Raw genomic sequence first — 15,074 nt, forward strand, 5'->3', positions numbered from 1 at the left:
ATTTGCCGCGCACCTGGCGGACACCGACCAATCGCGTGCTGGCGTCACATGCTGGCGTTGCCTGCAAACTTGTTTGTTCCCCCCCTCCCTACTAGTCCGTCTGTGTTGCTGGCGGCTGGTGGCGCGAGAGGCAAAGATCGCTCGGTTAGCAGTTGCGGGTGGCTCGTGCATGAGATACCGAAGCAGTTGCATGGTTGGTAGGTGGGGCACCCCCGAGGCGGCGACCAGTTACCTCTCCAATTACGCTGGCAGTCCACGACTCCCCGCATTGTCTCTCCGCGCGCCGTGCTGTGCTCGTTCTGCGTTATGTGCCCCTAATGAGCGCCTCCTGCCTGCCACCGATGGTGTGTGAAGTACACAACGGCCATGCGCGGTCATGGTGATTAGATAACGGACTTCGGCCGGCAGTGGTGCTTGCTGGCGGCCTACCCGCGGAGTGTGCTTCGACCGGTGTTAATCGGGAAAGTCCTGCGTAAGTGCTTGAGGCGGTGGGTTCCTACTGTGCGTCGTCGCGACTCAACAGCATGCCGCTCTTCGGCAAGAAGAAACGAGACTCGGATTCCCTGTCCCCCGACGGCGACGCCGATGCCAACGGCGCCGCACCTGGAGGATCGCCGACGGCGAACGGCAGCGGAGGCGTGCACCCTGCTTCCTCGCCCGCTGGTTCTACAGCCGACGGTCTGCCCAAGAGCCTGCCCAAACCAAAGCTGGTGTTCCACTGCCAGCAAGCGCAGGGCAGCCCGACCGGCATAATCTCCGGCTTCTCCAACATCAAGGAGCTCTACCTGAAGATCGCCGAGTGTTACGACTTCCCTGCTTCGGACGTGAGTAGTGTCGCCGCGTTTCCGGCTCAACGGGAAAACTTGAGCGCACGGCGTGTTATGGTGACGCGCTACTACAGCCACGCGAAAAGCTCTACCATGGCCTAAGCGGTCCATGAACCTAGCAGTTTTGTAGGGATTGACAAGGAATTTCCGACTTAATGCAGAAGTAGCTGAAACATCGTTTCCTTACGTAAGTCCGCGTAGTTTGTTCCGAGTTTGGCTGTTCAGACTGTATGCACGCTCATGGAAACATTCGATTATTCCTCTTCGAACGCGGCGAGAAGTTCACTAATACGTGCGCAAATGTGGGTGTACACTGCCCGCGCCGTCTTCAAAAATCTTTGCATTCCACGCGCAGAACGTTAGCACTCCCGCTCCACGAGCATTTTTCATTGTACGTAGTATGTCGTTTTGTATTTCCCTGAAATGACGACGAAGGGGGAGAGGGTCACAACAAGACAGGCCGGCCCGGTAGGAAAGTGGAAAATTCTGCTTTGTGCCGGCTGCGGGGCTTCCTGGGGACCGCACGCTGCTGCAAGCCTCGTTGCCCTGTGCTGGCGCGTTGCTTCATCCCCGTTTTTTCTTGTCGACAACAAAGAAGAAGCGGGGATGAAAGGAAGCTTTTCTTTCTTCCTCCATCATTATTTCCCAAACGGCGCACTGTTCGGATTAGGTCACAGCACGCGGCGTGGCCGCGGATTACAAAAAGCCCGTTTCTGCAGCCGGCACGGTACATGTATGTGCGCGTGGCGACGTGGCCCATCGTCTTGCGAAGGGCTATCCCGCGACGGTGCTGTGTCATTCGTGTGTAACAGCGATGCGAAAGCAAGAGCACGCAGTGCTTGGGCGTCTGTCGACACGGTTTTGTGCGTCTGGTGTAACGCTACACCTGGCTGACGCCGCTTCGACCGCGCGCGGTCGCTCGGGTCAAATGCCGCGCCGATAGCGGATGAGCGGTTGGGAGGAGGCTGCAGTTTTTGACGGCTCGCTGAAGGCTGACTCGCGTGCGAACTTGTCCCACACAGAAGGGCGCACCGTTGCTGACTAAGAGCGCGACCTGTCCGTGGGCGCGTGTTTTGTGACGTCTGCCTAGCTGTACTGTGACACCGTGCTTGAAATGCCAAGTCCCATCAAGATATGTCTCTGGTAGCGCACTGCATAGTCGTTCATTATTTCCGACTGGTCAGTCCGCCAATAGTACGTAGGACGAATTCTACTGGCTACTCTACCGCGCCAGCTGCGGCTGTTGAACGTTTATGAACTTGCTGCTTTGCACAAGGACGCTAGTTCGATCGGCGGTCATAGCGATTGCATTGCAAGGCAGGCAGCGCAACGACCTGTGTGCAGTGATTTCATTGCATGACGTAAATGGAAAGCGTCATCGAACTGAAAGTAACACGGTGCTATAAAGGAATACATTAAGGGTCTCTGGACATTCGCTTATGTGAAATAAGACTACGTGGTTGAAATTAACAGCTCGTGTGCAGTTTCGGGACACAAAACCCAATCACCTTGTGACCACTTAATGAGAAGGCATATTCTCGCGAGTTGATATGGCGCGAAGTGGCATGTTTCTTCCATTGGTGAGCCCTAATTCAGAAATATGCCAAGGAAAAGAACCATACTTTGGCTGGAAATTAAACAACATGCATAGTTCTTTATACAGGGGTCAGGTCTGGGGAGGGGGTAGACGAACTTTGTTTTTGTTTGTTTACCATCACCACAGCAATTGTCATTTTGTGACTCCAAATAATCGAATAACTATGTATATAAAATTTATGTACATGTGCTTGTTTTTGAACTGATGTAATTTCAGAGAAAAGGTGTACGACGTAAATTGTTTTCGCACAATACCTTTATGACGTTTCGGCGGGTTAACCAGCCTTTGTCAAAATGTCAGTCTTTGTTTAATAGGCGCATCTGGACGGGTATGTGGATATTACGTTACATTTAGTGGAAGTCTTCTTCGGCACAGCATGCCAAGAAATACAAAACTTCCTGCGCATTTGAAGAGCTTATTTAAGTCTATTGGTAAATTTGTTCACTGAAAGGTTTATTAACCTTATACAATGGAAAATGGCGCATACGCCCCTCCATGTTTGCCTACATGGTTTTGGGTTCCCAAAGACTGTCGCCAGTGTCCGCGCTCATTCTTGCGCGCACCTCTCTGATGTGCCGTAAGTATATGCACCCTCCACATTTGGACCCTTTTGCTATCTTTTGGCCCAACAGCGACGCGATAAACGTTTTGCTACGAGTGAAAGAAAACACTTAGTCTGAATGGAATGGTAGATGACTGCTTTGGAACTCCCTGTACCTTCGGCCGGCAGAAAACTTTCCATCAACGTTGAACTTGACTTCCACTCCCAAACTGCGGTGGCAATCGTAGTACGTGAAATGTCACATTTCACTGCGCATTCGCGTTTCCGAAGCGTTGCCATGCAGCATGCGCATATCAAGTGTTCACAGGCCAAGTTATGTTTCTTTCGCACTTTCTTAAAACCGTGTAATCCACTTGTATATATAACTAATAGCTAGCCGTGACCGCGTGAGGCGTGACCGCAAAGCTTTGCTTAAATGTATAGAGAGTGGTGAAACGCGTGTTCGTTTCTGTGTTATTGCAGTGTCAGCATAAGGTTATACCTAAGGCCCTCGCCCAAACCACATCGTCGTCCACGTTATCTGGCGCAGAACGGGCGCTCCCTCCTCGTTCTTCTGAAGTGGTTGCCCTGGTGCTGCTAAGCTTCGAACATCCACTGATAACCTTGACATCGTCGTGTCAGGCCAACTCGCCCAGCCATGTGTACGAACCTCCAAAGTTCCACGAAATTGCCGATCCGTTCCCGTGGAATCCGGTCCCTCGCCGCACCAAGACTGCTGTCGCGACGAAAGGGGAATGCGAGGCGGGTGACGTCAGCATCCGCCCCGCCTCGTTCCCGCCAACGATGGATCGCCGTAGGGATTTAAGGCGGAACTGGCCCATTGTTAGCACTGTTGCTAGCAGAGCAGATGGTGTTATCAGCGAATTTTAATTAGCGTATGGTTGCTTAGCCGTGGCAGTTGAGGAGTGGGCCATTCACACGGTGGATGACCTTTCGTGTACCGGGGAAAGAAAGCTGAATCCCACTTTCTATTTTCAAGAGCACCACTTACGATAGGGACGAGGAAATAGAACACAGGACATTCACAGCGTGTCACTGCGATCGTAGTGACACGCTTAAAGTTGTAGAGGTTGGCAGGGTATATAACTACGAGCTTGCCATCTAATATATCCGACATAACTTGCGAAGTTTAGCCTTCAGAAAACCTTTTCCGGTAAAATCAGACATCTAGAGGACAAGGTTATTCCGCTTGAAAAACTTTGCTGATACGTCCCTCAGAGAGCACTTCACACCAGAGCGCGCAGTAGATGCTTCATGATGCAGCCCATATGTCTGCAGTTGGCTCAGCTAAACGGACAACGCGTCGTTTGTTATTTTACTACGGGCATCTACCCGTCAATATGCCAACTAAATTAAATAAAAGTGCCTCTTTGCCTTATTGCACGCGTGTTTGTCAACTGTTCTTGGTTTCGTTATTACGTAAGTGCGTTTACGATGATAGCCTCCCGACTCAGTCTTGGCGTTTGGACAGTGCGCTCGAGTTTCCGCCTCCCTGGTTGCCACAATGTTGCTTCGAAATAATCCCGCACTCAGCTAGGCGATTGTTGTTGGGTTGAACCGACGGGACCGTGCTGCACTTGAGTAGTAGTTGGTATTCACGGCTGTCTTCTTGTCCTTTTCTCTGCCGTATCTGTCTGCCTCCTTTTTCGCGCTGCTTTTACCACTACTGTACGAGCCAGCTGTGAGATGAAACGATGCCGTTAGCACGTGGCGTGCACTTTGACACGAGAAAGTTTCGTTCGATATCGACCATGTTCACTGCTGCAAGTGGTTACCGTGGATTCCATTAGACTGAAGCATGTAAGATGCAGACGGCGTGGGCGCGGTTTGGGAACTGAAAACTAGCGAAGCCTTCGGTGTATCAAAGTATTTGCTGCTCGGTGTGGCGTGCGTGTTGTGCAACGATGAGCAAGCATCTTTCGCATTGGGAAAGCAAGAGGCTTGCGACCAAACTTAAGGCCGCTCAAGCCCGCCTCAGCAAGGGAGCAGCGGGACGCTCTTCACTCCGAGACGCTGCGCGCGCGACGCTCGTTGGCTGTGAAAGCCCGTCGGGGACGGACAGTCGGGACAGTGTGTCGTCCCAGTGAATCGCGGAGCCTATGGGCACCTGAAATGCGTGCCGCGATGTCGGGTTTGGCCGTATAAGGCCAATGTCTCTTGTTTTCAGGGTAACTTTACGATAGCGAGTCACAACGACGACGCGAAAACAGCCGCGAGACAAGACTGCACTCTTGTCAACTGAAGCTTCACTGCGCAGATGACTGGCTGCTTTCATGGAGTCCGCCTCGAGAGTTGTGCGGCACATCCCGCCGCGCGCAGCTATCGGCGCCGCACATCTGGATGGTCCCGCCCGGGGAGCCACGTGACCCCAATTCTGGCCATTATATATACTACACGCACGCCCGAGTGTCGCTGGGACGCATTAGCACACGCGCTCGCTGCCCCTGTATTTGGTCGCCTGAACGGGTTCGGTGACGAGAAGCGGTAGTCAGTCCACGGAGCTCCCATAGAGGCTCTATAGTGGGTCAGAATACTGCGGGGACAGTGTGGAAAAAAATGCGGCGCCTCTGGCCTGCAGGGCCAGGATGCCGCGGGAGGTGGCGCCGTTGCATCTTATCCGCTTCGTTTAACCACGCAGTTACCTTATGGCAACTCGAGGGATGATTATACGGTATGGCGCTGGGCGGCTTCGTGTGGTGCGCAGGAACGAGAGATTTTATCTTTGCAGAAGGGATCGCCCGCTCACTAAGCCATTTCTGGAGCGCACTCGTACTTCAATCACGCACACATGGCAGAGGTGTATGTGTGACGTAGTTCAAAAGAGGCTGTAGCTGGCATGACGGTTTTTTTATCCCGTGTGTGTGTGTGTGTGTGTGTGTGTGTGTGTGTGTGTTAGAGGTGAGCCTCAGTGCAAAGCTAGCAAGCTCATCAGACGCCCACTAGGGACTACGGTTCATCATTGCCTCTTCGCTGAATGCGGCAAGGAAATTGATGCGGCACAAGGCGGACACATGGTCAGTAATAAGGGTACACTAATTACATTTTCTGTTGGGCAGTGATGACGCATGTTTCACCCTTATTTTCGATGTCGAGTGCTTCCTATATGTGGCATTCCGTTTTATATCTCTCATATAACGTTCCGCCCGGACATAGCAGCGTAAACGCATTCTTTGCAGTGGCTTGCCGATTGGCCGCGCTGCGTCGACCCTTCAATAAACGCGCGTGCTGCAGCTCGCAGGCACATTTTTAAAGGACAAGTGGATGCATCATAAATAACGCTTCGTGCATGGCTCGAGTACCCCTTCTCGCATATTTCATCCATCTTTACCTTTGGCAGACAGCTCGCGCAGTGGTTTGCAGGACCGATCGCTTTCCTGCTTTCGTGGCATGCGAGACCATATAGCGGATCTTGTGTTATTATCCTGAATAAATTATTCACGTTTATGACGTTTGAATAAGTTCAAACGTCATAAACCGGCGTTATCATTCAGTTGCTCGAATGCGAGGTCGCGGGTTTGACTTCCGGTCGCGTTCCGTTGGGGGCCTCACGAGTACAATAGCGCTCGTGCAATTTTAATGTTTAGGTGCACGCGAAAAGAATTGCGTACACAGTGGTCAAAAGTTAATCGTGAGCCCCCATAGCCCGCTGTGTATAATTTGGGTGTCGAAGCGCCATAAAATAAGTTCAGCCTGTTCCATCAACGACTTATCACGGCACAATGCGCTGAGAATAGCAGACATGCACTTCGAGGACCGCATCCGCGCACTAATGTCATAAACCTGTGGGGTCAAAATTAAGCGGAAAGCGAAAGAAAAATTCAGTGCAATGCGAGTTTTACGGCGTTCCCAGCCCATGTGTGTGGACAGCCGGCATTGGAATCTGAACCTGGCAACGTTTAACGTTAGAACATTATCTAGTGAGGCAAGTCTAGCAGTGTTATTGAAGGAATGAGAGGGTAGTAAATGGGATATAATAGGGCTCGGTGAGGTTAGGACAAAAGAAGCATGTACAGTGCTAAAAAGCGGGCACGTACTGTGCTACCGGAGCTTAGCGGAGAAACGAGAACTAGGAGTCGGATTCCTGATTAATAAGGATATGGCTGGTAACATCCAGGAATTCTATAGCAGTAACGAGTGGCAGGTCTTGTTGTGAAACTTAATAAGAGGTACAAATTGAAGGTCGTACAGGTCTATGCCCCTACATCCAGTCATGATGACCAGGAAGTCGAAAGCCTCTATGAGGACGTGGAATCGGCGATGGGCAATGTCAAAACAAAATACACTATACTGATGGGCGACTTCAATGCCAAGGTAAACAAGAAGCAAGCTGGATACAAGTCAGTGGGAACATTTGGCATAGGCTCTAGGAATAGCAGGGCAAAATTATTAGTAGAGTTCGCGCAACAGAATAATATGCGGATAATGAATACCTTCTTCCACAAGCGGGATAGTCGAAAGTGGACGTGGAGGAGCCCGAATGGCGAGACTAGAAATGAAATAGACTTTATACTCTGCGCTAACCCTGGCATCATACAAGATGTGGACGTGCTCGGCAAGGTGCCCTGCAGTGACCATAGGATGGTTAGAACTCGAATTAGCCAAGACTTGAGGAGGGAACGGAAGAAACTGGTACATAAGAAGCCAATCAATGAGTTAGTGGTAAGAGGGAAAATTGAGGAATTCCGGACCAAGCTACAGAACAGGTGTTCGGCCTGAACTCAGGGGGAGGACTTTAGTGTTGAAGATATGAACGACACTCTTATGGGCATTATTAAGGAATGTGCAATAGGAGTCGGTGGTAACTCCGTTAGACAGGATACCAGTAAGCTATCGCAGGAGGCTAAAGATCTGATCAAGAAACGCCAATGTATGAAAGCCTTTAACCCTACAGCTAGAATACAACTGACAGAACTTTCTAAGTTAATCAGCAAGCGTAAGACAGCTGACAGAAGAAACTATAATATGGATAGAATTGAACATGCTCTCAGGAACGGAGGAAGCCTAAAAGCAGTGAAGAAGCTAGGAATAGGCAAGAATCAGATGTATGCGTTAAGAGACAAAGCCGGCAATATCATTACTAATATGGATGAGATAGTTCAAGTGGCTGAGGAGTTTTATAGAGATTTATACAGTACAAGTGGCACCCACGACGATAATGGAAGAGAAAATAGTCTAGAGGAATTCGAAAATCCCAAAGGTAACGCCGGAAGAAGTAAAGAAAGCCTTGGGAAATATGCAAAGGGGGAAGGCAGCTGGGGAGGATCAGGTAACAGCAGATTTGTTGAAGGATAGTGGGAAGATTGTTCTAGAGAAACTGGCCACACTGTATACGCAATGCCTCATGATCTCGAGCGTACCGGAATCTTGAAAGAACGCTAACATAATACTAATCCATAAGAAAGGGGACGCCAAAGACCTGAAGAATTATAGACCGATCAGCTTACTGTCCGTTGCCTACAAAGTATTTACTAAGGTAATCGCAAATAGAATCAGGAACACCTTAGCCTTCTGTCAACCAAAGGACCAGGCAGGATTCCGTAAAGGCTACTCAACAATAGACCATATTCACACTATCAATCAAACCCGCCGTGGTTGCTCAGTGGCTATGGTGTTGGGCTGCTGAGCACGAGGTCGCGGGATCGAATCCCGGCCACGGCGGCCGCATTTCGATGGGGGCGAAATGCGAAAACACCCGTGTGCTTCGATTTAGGTGCACGTTAAAGAACCCCAGGTGGTCAAAATTTCCGGAGTCCTCCACTACGGCGTGCCTCATAATCAGAAAGTGGTTTTGGCACGTAAAACCCCAAATATTATTATGATTATTACACTATCAATCAGGGGATAGAGAAATGTGCAGAATATAACCAACCCTTATATATAGCATTCATTGATTACGAGAACGCGTTTGAGTCTGTCGGAACCTCAGCAGTCATGGAGGCATTGCGGAATCAGGGTGTCGATGAGCCATATGTAAAAATACTGAAAGATATCTATTCGGGGATTCTAAAGATACAAGATTCGGGGATTCTACAGACACTCCTTGGGATCGGATAGTTCTACTCCGATACGGGCAATAATTGACATGCATACTACATGCATACGCGGTGTATAACTTCCTTGAATGCATGCAATTTAGCTCGGGCAAGTATCGATACTTAATTATTCGTAGTGACCGCATCTCTGGTAAATGTTTATGAAACGCGTCTAGAAGTATCAGAAGCATGTAGCATGGTTGGTCGCGGATGGCGTCGAACGCACGAGTTTTGCGTGCTTTCCTGTCAAGATTTCGCCGCCATAGATTACGCGGCCGAGCCTTGGGGTAAACGTGACTCGTGGATTAAAATTGGCGCTGTGGATTGCCAGCGGGATTCCCAAATAAAACAGGTTTCGAACCTCTTTGGCTCTAGGTGCATTTGCTGTTACGCTGTCGTGCTTGTGCGTGCGGTTCTGCTGGCTTGTGTCAGTTTGTGCATGCTTGCTTTCGAAAAAGCGAGGGCAGAAAACGAAACAACGGCGCACTAACTGAAACCAAGACGAGCCAGACATCGCCTGACCTCTGTCTTGTGTTGCCGTTATTTTTGCGCTGCTCGTGCAGAGAGACACGGGCGCCCTTAAACTTCCCCCGCTTTCTTTTCTGCTACAGTGTGTGGTTCGCACTCTCGCGAAACAGTGCGTCCAAGCTTGGCTGTCCTGCAGCAAGTTATTCTTCAAGTGCTCTCTCGTGGTCCGTCATTTGCTTCCTGTGGTAAGGCTTCCAAGAGAAGGAAAGAGACGCCTCCATGTTATCTATTTGTATGGAATAAGTGTAAGTACAAGGCTGGCGTGCATTGTTCGGTGCCTATCTACAAACATAAGTTGCGCAACATATCCGAACAAATTGCACCCGTCTGTGTCTGTATAGTGCTTTTCATCTTTCCTGCCAACTGCCGAAAACACCATCACGCCAAGTGGCCCCAACCAATGCATTGTTGATACAAAAATGGACAACTTAATGAGGCTTCCACCACACGCTGTCGATTACAACATCGCAAAGTGCGATGAAGGCGACGGTCCACGTTTTTTCTTCGGCTGCTAGATATTCTGTGAGTGACGTCAACACCAAGTTTCGACGTCAACATCATGCTTGTGTTTGGGGTTGAGGGAGGTCGGATGTTCGGTGTTGTCGAGCTGTGAGGTCTGTTTTCCACAGTTGCTTTCACGTAAATTCTTAATTTTGAGGAACATGTCTACATCAGGGTATAGTTGGCCTAAGTCATAAGACGCCTTCGTATAGCCTATTACGCAACTGGAGTCTCTTAATGAAGTGTTTTCTTGAAGCACGGTATTTATCTGTCAGATGCATCAGAGAGAGAGAGAGAGAGAGAGAGAGAGAGAGAGCAAAGAGAGGCATCAGAACAAGCTTACGTAGTTTCATACATGGAAAACGCAAGAAATAGCTGGTCACTCATGCGTAACTCAGTTAGTGGAATTTACCCATGACATATTCACATCATTTGACAAAGGTTTACAAACAGACTACATACTATTAGATTTCCAGAAAACGTTTGACAAAGTGTCCCTTTTTCTCTTACTTCATAAGCTTTCACTTCTTGGTTTACCAGAAAAAATGCTTTATTGGCTCAAAAACTACTTGACAGGTCGTTTACAAAGAATGGTAATTAATGACACAGAATCAGAATATGCATGCGTATCTTCTGGCGTTCCGCAGGGTTCCGTCTTAGGTCCTCTTTTATTTCTTATATATATAAATGGGGGGGGGGGGACACTGGCACAGGAATCACCTCGAAAATCTTGCTGTACGCAGACGATTGCGTCCTTTACAGAGAAATTAATAATGATTCCGACCGAGTAGCATTACAGACAGACCTAAATAAAATTTCTTCATGGTGTGACAGGTGGCTGATGTCCCTCAACATCTCAAAATGCAAGCACATTTGTTTCACCCGCAAGCGGCAACCAATACGTACACAGTATTACTTGAAAGGCCCCCCTTTATCAGAAACACACGAAGCTAAATACTTAGGTGTCACATTTTCCGCTGATCTGACATGGAATCGTCACATTCAAAGCATCACTTTAAAAGCAGGGCGAGTACTTAATTTTATCAAACGGAACTTTAGGCACGCGCCACTAGATGTCAAGAGAACACTTTACCTAAGCAACGTTCGCCCGATTCTCGAATACGCGTCTGTTGTGTGGGACCCGCATACACAAATTCTTGTCAATAGCTTAGAAGCGATACAGAAACGTGCGGCCCGTTTCATAGCCGGCATTTACTCGTTTCCAAGCAGCATCACAGAAATAAAACGGCACATATGTTTAGAAAATCTTTCACTACGCCGTGCTGTTTCCCGCCTCTTTCCTTCGAGATATCGTCTTCAATCGCACACCACTGAACAAAGACTTATCTACAACCACCAACATACATATCCGGGCGCCGCGACCACTTAAGATAAAAGAAATATGCGCGCGCACAACATACCAAAACTCCTTTTTTTTCCCCGTACAATACACGAATGGAACCAGCTGCCTCCTGAGCTAATTGAAGTTGTTTCTGATGTCACATTCCCCACTGCTCTCCAAGCATATGTTTACAGATAAAAATGCACTCGCCATTTGAAATCTTCTTTGATGTTTATGTTCTGCAATGTTAGCCAGCGTGCTGTGACAATGAGTGTATCTTGTTACCTGGGCGAAACTTGCTCTTTGTGCTGTCTCATGCGCTCCCTCAGAATGTAACACATGTATGATTGGTGTTGTACACATGGTCTGAAGTGTTTAACCTTTTAAGAGTGTGCAATCTTGTATTTTATATTATCTGTCCTCCCTACTGTAATGCCCACTGGGCGAAGTAGGTATGTAAATAAATAAAAATCGGCATTGGGCACCCGAAACTAACGAAGTGAGATTGAAAGCCTGACCTCAACCTCAACAACGAGGAAGTCTCCTAAAAGCACTGGAACATCGTGCATAGATGTCAAATCCGATTTGAGGTATAACTCACTGAAGCCTCAACCCTCTGGATTCGCTTGTAAATAGCGCGGAACAACTAAATCGTTATGCGTAGCGATTTAGTATGCTTTCTATTTCCATTTCAAAGCGGGAAGTACGGCTGCACATTAGCGGCTTTCGGTGAGGTTGAGTTGCGACGCCGATGTAGTTAGCTCCAAATCTAAGGGTAACAAGCGGCATAAAATGACGAGGACGGGAACACAGAGTAACAGCACTCGTTCTCGCAGCTTGTTACCCTTCGACAGGCACAATCTACCAGCTTAAAACAAGATTACGTTATGCGACAAAAACCACTTCTGACATTGACTAAACGGAATGACTGTGAATGCTCGGATTCTGCTTTTTGACAGCTGGCATTTTTACTTCAAATCTGTTTATCTTTTACTTTGACCTAAAATTGTTCGCAAACCCCTTTTGAAGTTTCCCGGTGTAGTTGTGCAGTCCGCGTCATTCGCAGCGGGCTTCTATCCAGGCTCTCTATTGGAAGTCACTGAAGGGAAAGGCCCTTTCTCAAGCAACTCCTGGACGCACCCGTGGATCATTACTGCAAATACGTGTTGCCCGAGCCAGCAAGCAGCTTGCAGCAGCAGCTTGCGGTGCCAACGCCGCGTGCCACCTACGTCTTGCGCGACGAGACTAGTAGCGGCCACCGAGGCCGGCAGGCGTGCGCAGCGCGCAGCTTAGCTCAGTCAGGATGAGAGAGATACCGACCGGCTTCCGAGAGTGACGTGGCGTCGCGGGCCTCTCCCCGCAAGCAACACCTGGCGCCCTAATGCTAAAGCAGGTGTTTGCTTTCGCCCGCTTTGCTCGGTCAAGGCGCGCTCGTCACGTGGTGTTGCAGCCAATGGGAATTTACCTGCCGTTTCCTACGTACACAAATAACAGGCGCCGCCAAGGACAGCATATGGAAATCATTTGTAGTTCTTGATTGAATGGAATAAATAGATGTAAATGAAAGTGGATGAAGTAATAACTGGTTGCACGTGGGACACGAACCCACGTCTTCGCATTACGCGTTCGGTGCTCTTACGAAAGAAGGTACCGCGGCCTCATTTTTCCATGCACTTTGTGGGGTGCTTAAGACAGTCTACTAGAACTAACCCTGGGAGTATTCGCCAGCGCCACCACTCACGGCCATGGCAGTAGTTGTGGGGCATCCCATCTCTACCGCAAGCGTCACGTAGTACTTCAATTGGTAAGAGAAACGCGCGCGTAATGCGAAGACGTGGGTTCGTGTCTCACCTGCTGCCAGTTGTTCTTTTATCCACTTTCATTACAGTTATTAATTCATTTATTTCAATCAAGAACTACAAATGATTTCCCCTATGCTGTCGTTGGCGTCATTGCTTGTTGGCTTCTTCTGATTTGATATATATAGTCACGTGGTAGTGACTGTGACGAACACAGTAGCAAAGCTGTAAATGGCGAAACTAAATCTTTATTGGGCACACTTGTATCATCAAAATCTAGTTGCACTTAAAGCACAACGATAGCGGCGAACACAGTTGGCGATCGTCGGAAATCTCATCAGCGGGTCAAGCTTCGGCTTTTATACATCAGTCGTCGAATGTTCCAGAGTAATCCCTGGAGCCCGCGTGTCTTTCACAGAGTTCTACACCATTCGCGTCGCGTATACATGAAATCAGAGATTACACAAGGTTCGCTGACGACAGACAGCGGATAGAACTATCGATAACTTTCGAGAAACTTCCGATACATGCAGGTGCGTCCTGCGCTGTGCGATAACATTTGTTAGGCGGTGAAACATGGTCACCCGATAGAAATAAACAGATACACGTGCATATATATATATATATATATATATAAAGTGCGCAAACAAGGGCCCTAGGTATATTTCTATACTCCCCTGCCTCTCGATGCGCCCCTGTTCATACAGTGTACAATGGCATATATCTCGATGTAATGCCTCAGTCATGACCAAGTAAGAGCCGTCGAAAGGTATATTGATCGACATCGAAATAAAAATGTGCGAAGTCGTTGCCTTCTCCGACACGAGCGTTTGCGATGCTGCGCAGCACACGGGTAGCACAACAGTCGTCGACGTAACCAGGTGGTGCGTGTCGAGGTCTGTGACATCCGCAGTCGACGACTTGCCGAAGAGCGTTCCCCAGCCGCCCGGCTTTTAGCGCCGCTCGCCATTCTCCCTCTCGCCGCGTCGTGTTTTCCCGTCCGTTCAGCTTTTTCGCCAATCGACAAGCAAGGCCGGTTCGTGCGCCACGGCCACTGGGAGAAAGACGGGGGACGTCAAAAGTGTGCTGCCTTTTCTAAAATAAAGATTCCCTTCAAGACGCTCTGGCGTCTCCCTGCTCGCGCCTAACCATCTCGTACTGAGTAGGATGCTTCCACTTTGTACCTGTAAACACGAAATAGAGATGATACGATCATACCCGCCAACCTGCCAGCTTTAGAATTCGAAAAATCTCACTGACAGAAAGAGAGAGAGAGAGTGGGGGAGGGGTAAATGCACGGCATTTTTTTTTCTTCTCCTTTTTCTTTTTTCTTTGAGCTTCAAAATATGCGCATTTTGTGGGACACATACGCACTTTGTTAACGACCCCTTTGACCTTTAGACGTAGCACACAAGCACTAGCAAGTATGGAACAGCGGCGTCCCGCAAGCAACAGAACAGATAACTGAATTCAGCGAATTGGCTGTTGCTGATTTCACCTTCAGGAAATTGTCTGCATAAACTAGCTCGAAGGAAGTGCCCCCTCTGACATCATTTAACCATCAGAAGACTTTAAATGGCAAGTTAATGGCAGAATTGTCGTAAAATTTGATGCAGCATTCTTAAAATCGTAAAAGGAGCCCAGATTTGTCAACTTTACGAAAAGTTCTGGAGGATTGGAAGGTGTGTACGATGCAGCTAATAGCAGCGTAGCTTCTTGGGCTTGTTGGTGCATGATTTCAATTGCATTTAATTGCGCGCAGAGGACGAGACAGTAAAACACACACGCTCGTGCTGTTCGTGCGTGTCTGAATTTTACTGTCTCGTCCTCTGCGTGCTATTTATTGCCAGTTAATAGCACTTGTAATATTTCGGAGAATGTCTCTC

At 48.6% G+C, this 15,074-nt stretch overlaps 1 protein-coding gene across 2 annotated transcripts in view; it reads left to right on the forward strand.

Annotated features, from left to right (window-relative positions):
• The first annotated feature begins 28 nt into the window (after positions 1 to 28).
• Positions 29 to 15,074, forward strand: part of kermit (PDZ domain-containing protein GIPC-like protein kermit) — a 51,739-nt gene continuing 36,693 nt past the window's right edge. The window contains exon 1 of one of the 2 annotated variants that reach the window (XM_075671424.1): positions 29 to 824. In XM_075671424.1, coding sequence (XP_075527539.1) covers positions 525 to 824 — 300 coding nt within the window. In that variant the 5' untranslated portion in view covers positions 29 to 524. The remainder of the gene's footprint in view (positions 825 to 15,074) is intronic. The other variant, XM_075671425.1, reaches the window with a different exon arrangement.

This window comes from Dermacentor variabilis, chromosome 10 (assembly GCF_050947875.1).
Source record: "Dermacentor variabilis isolate Ectoservices chromosome 10, ASM5094787v1, whole genome shotgun sequence".
Taxonomy (NCBI): domain Eukaryota; kingdom Metazoa; phylum Arthropoda; class Arachnida; order Ixodida; family Ixodidae; genus Dermacentor; species Dermacentor variabilis.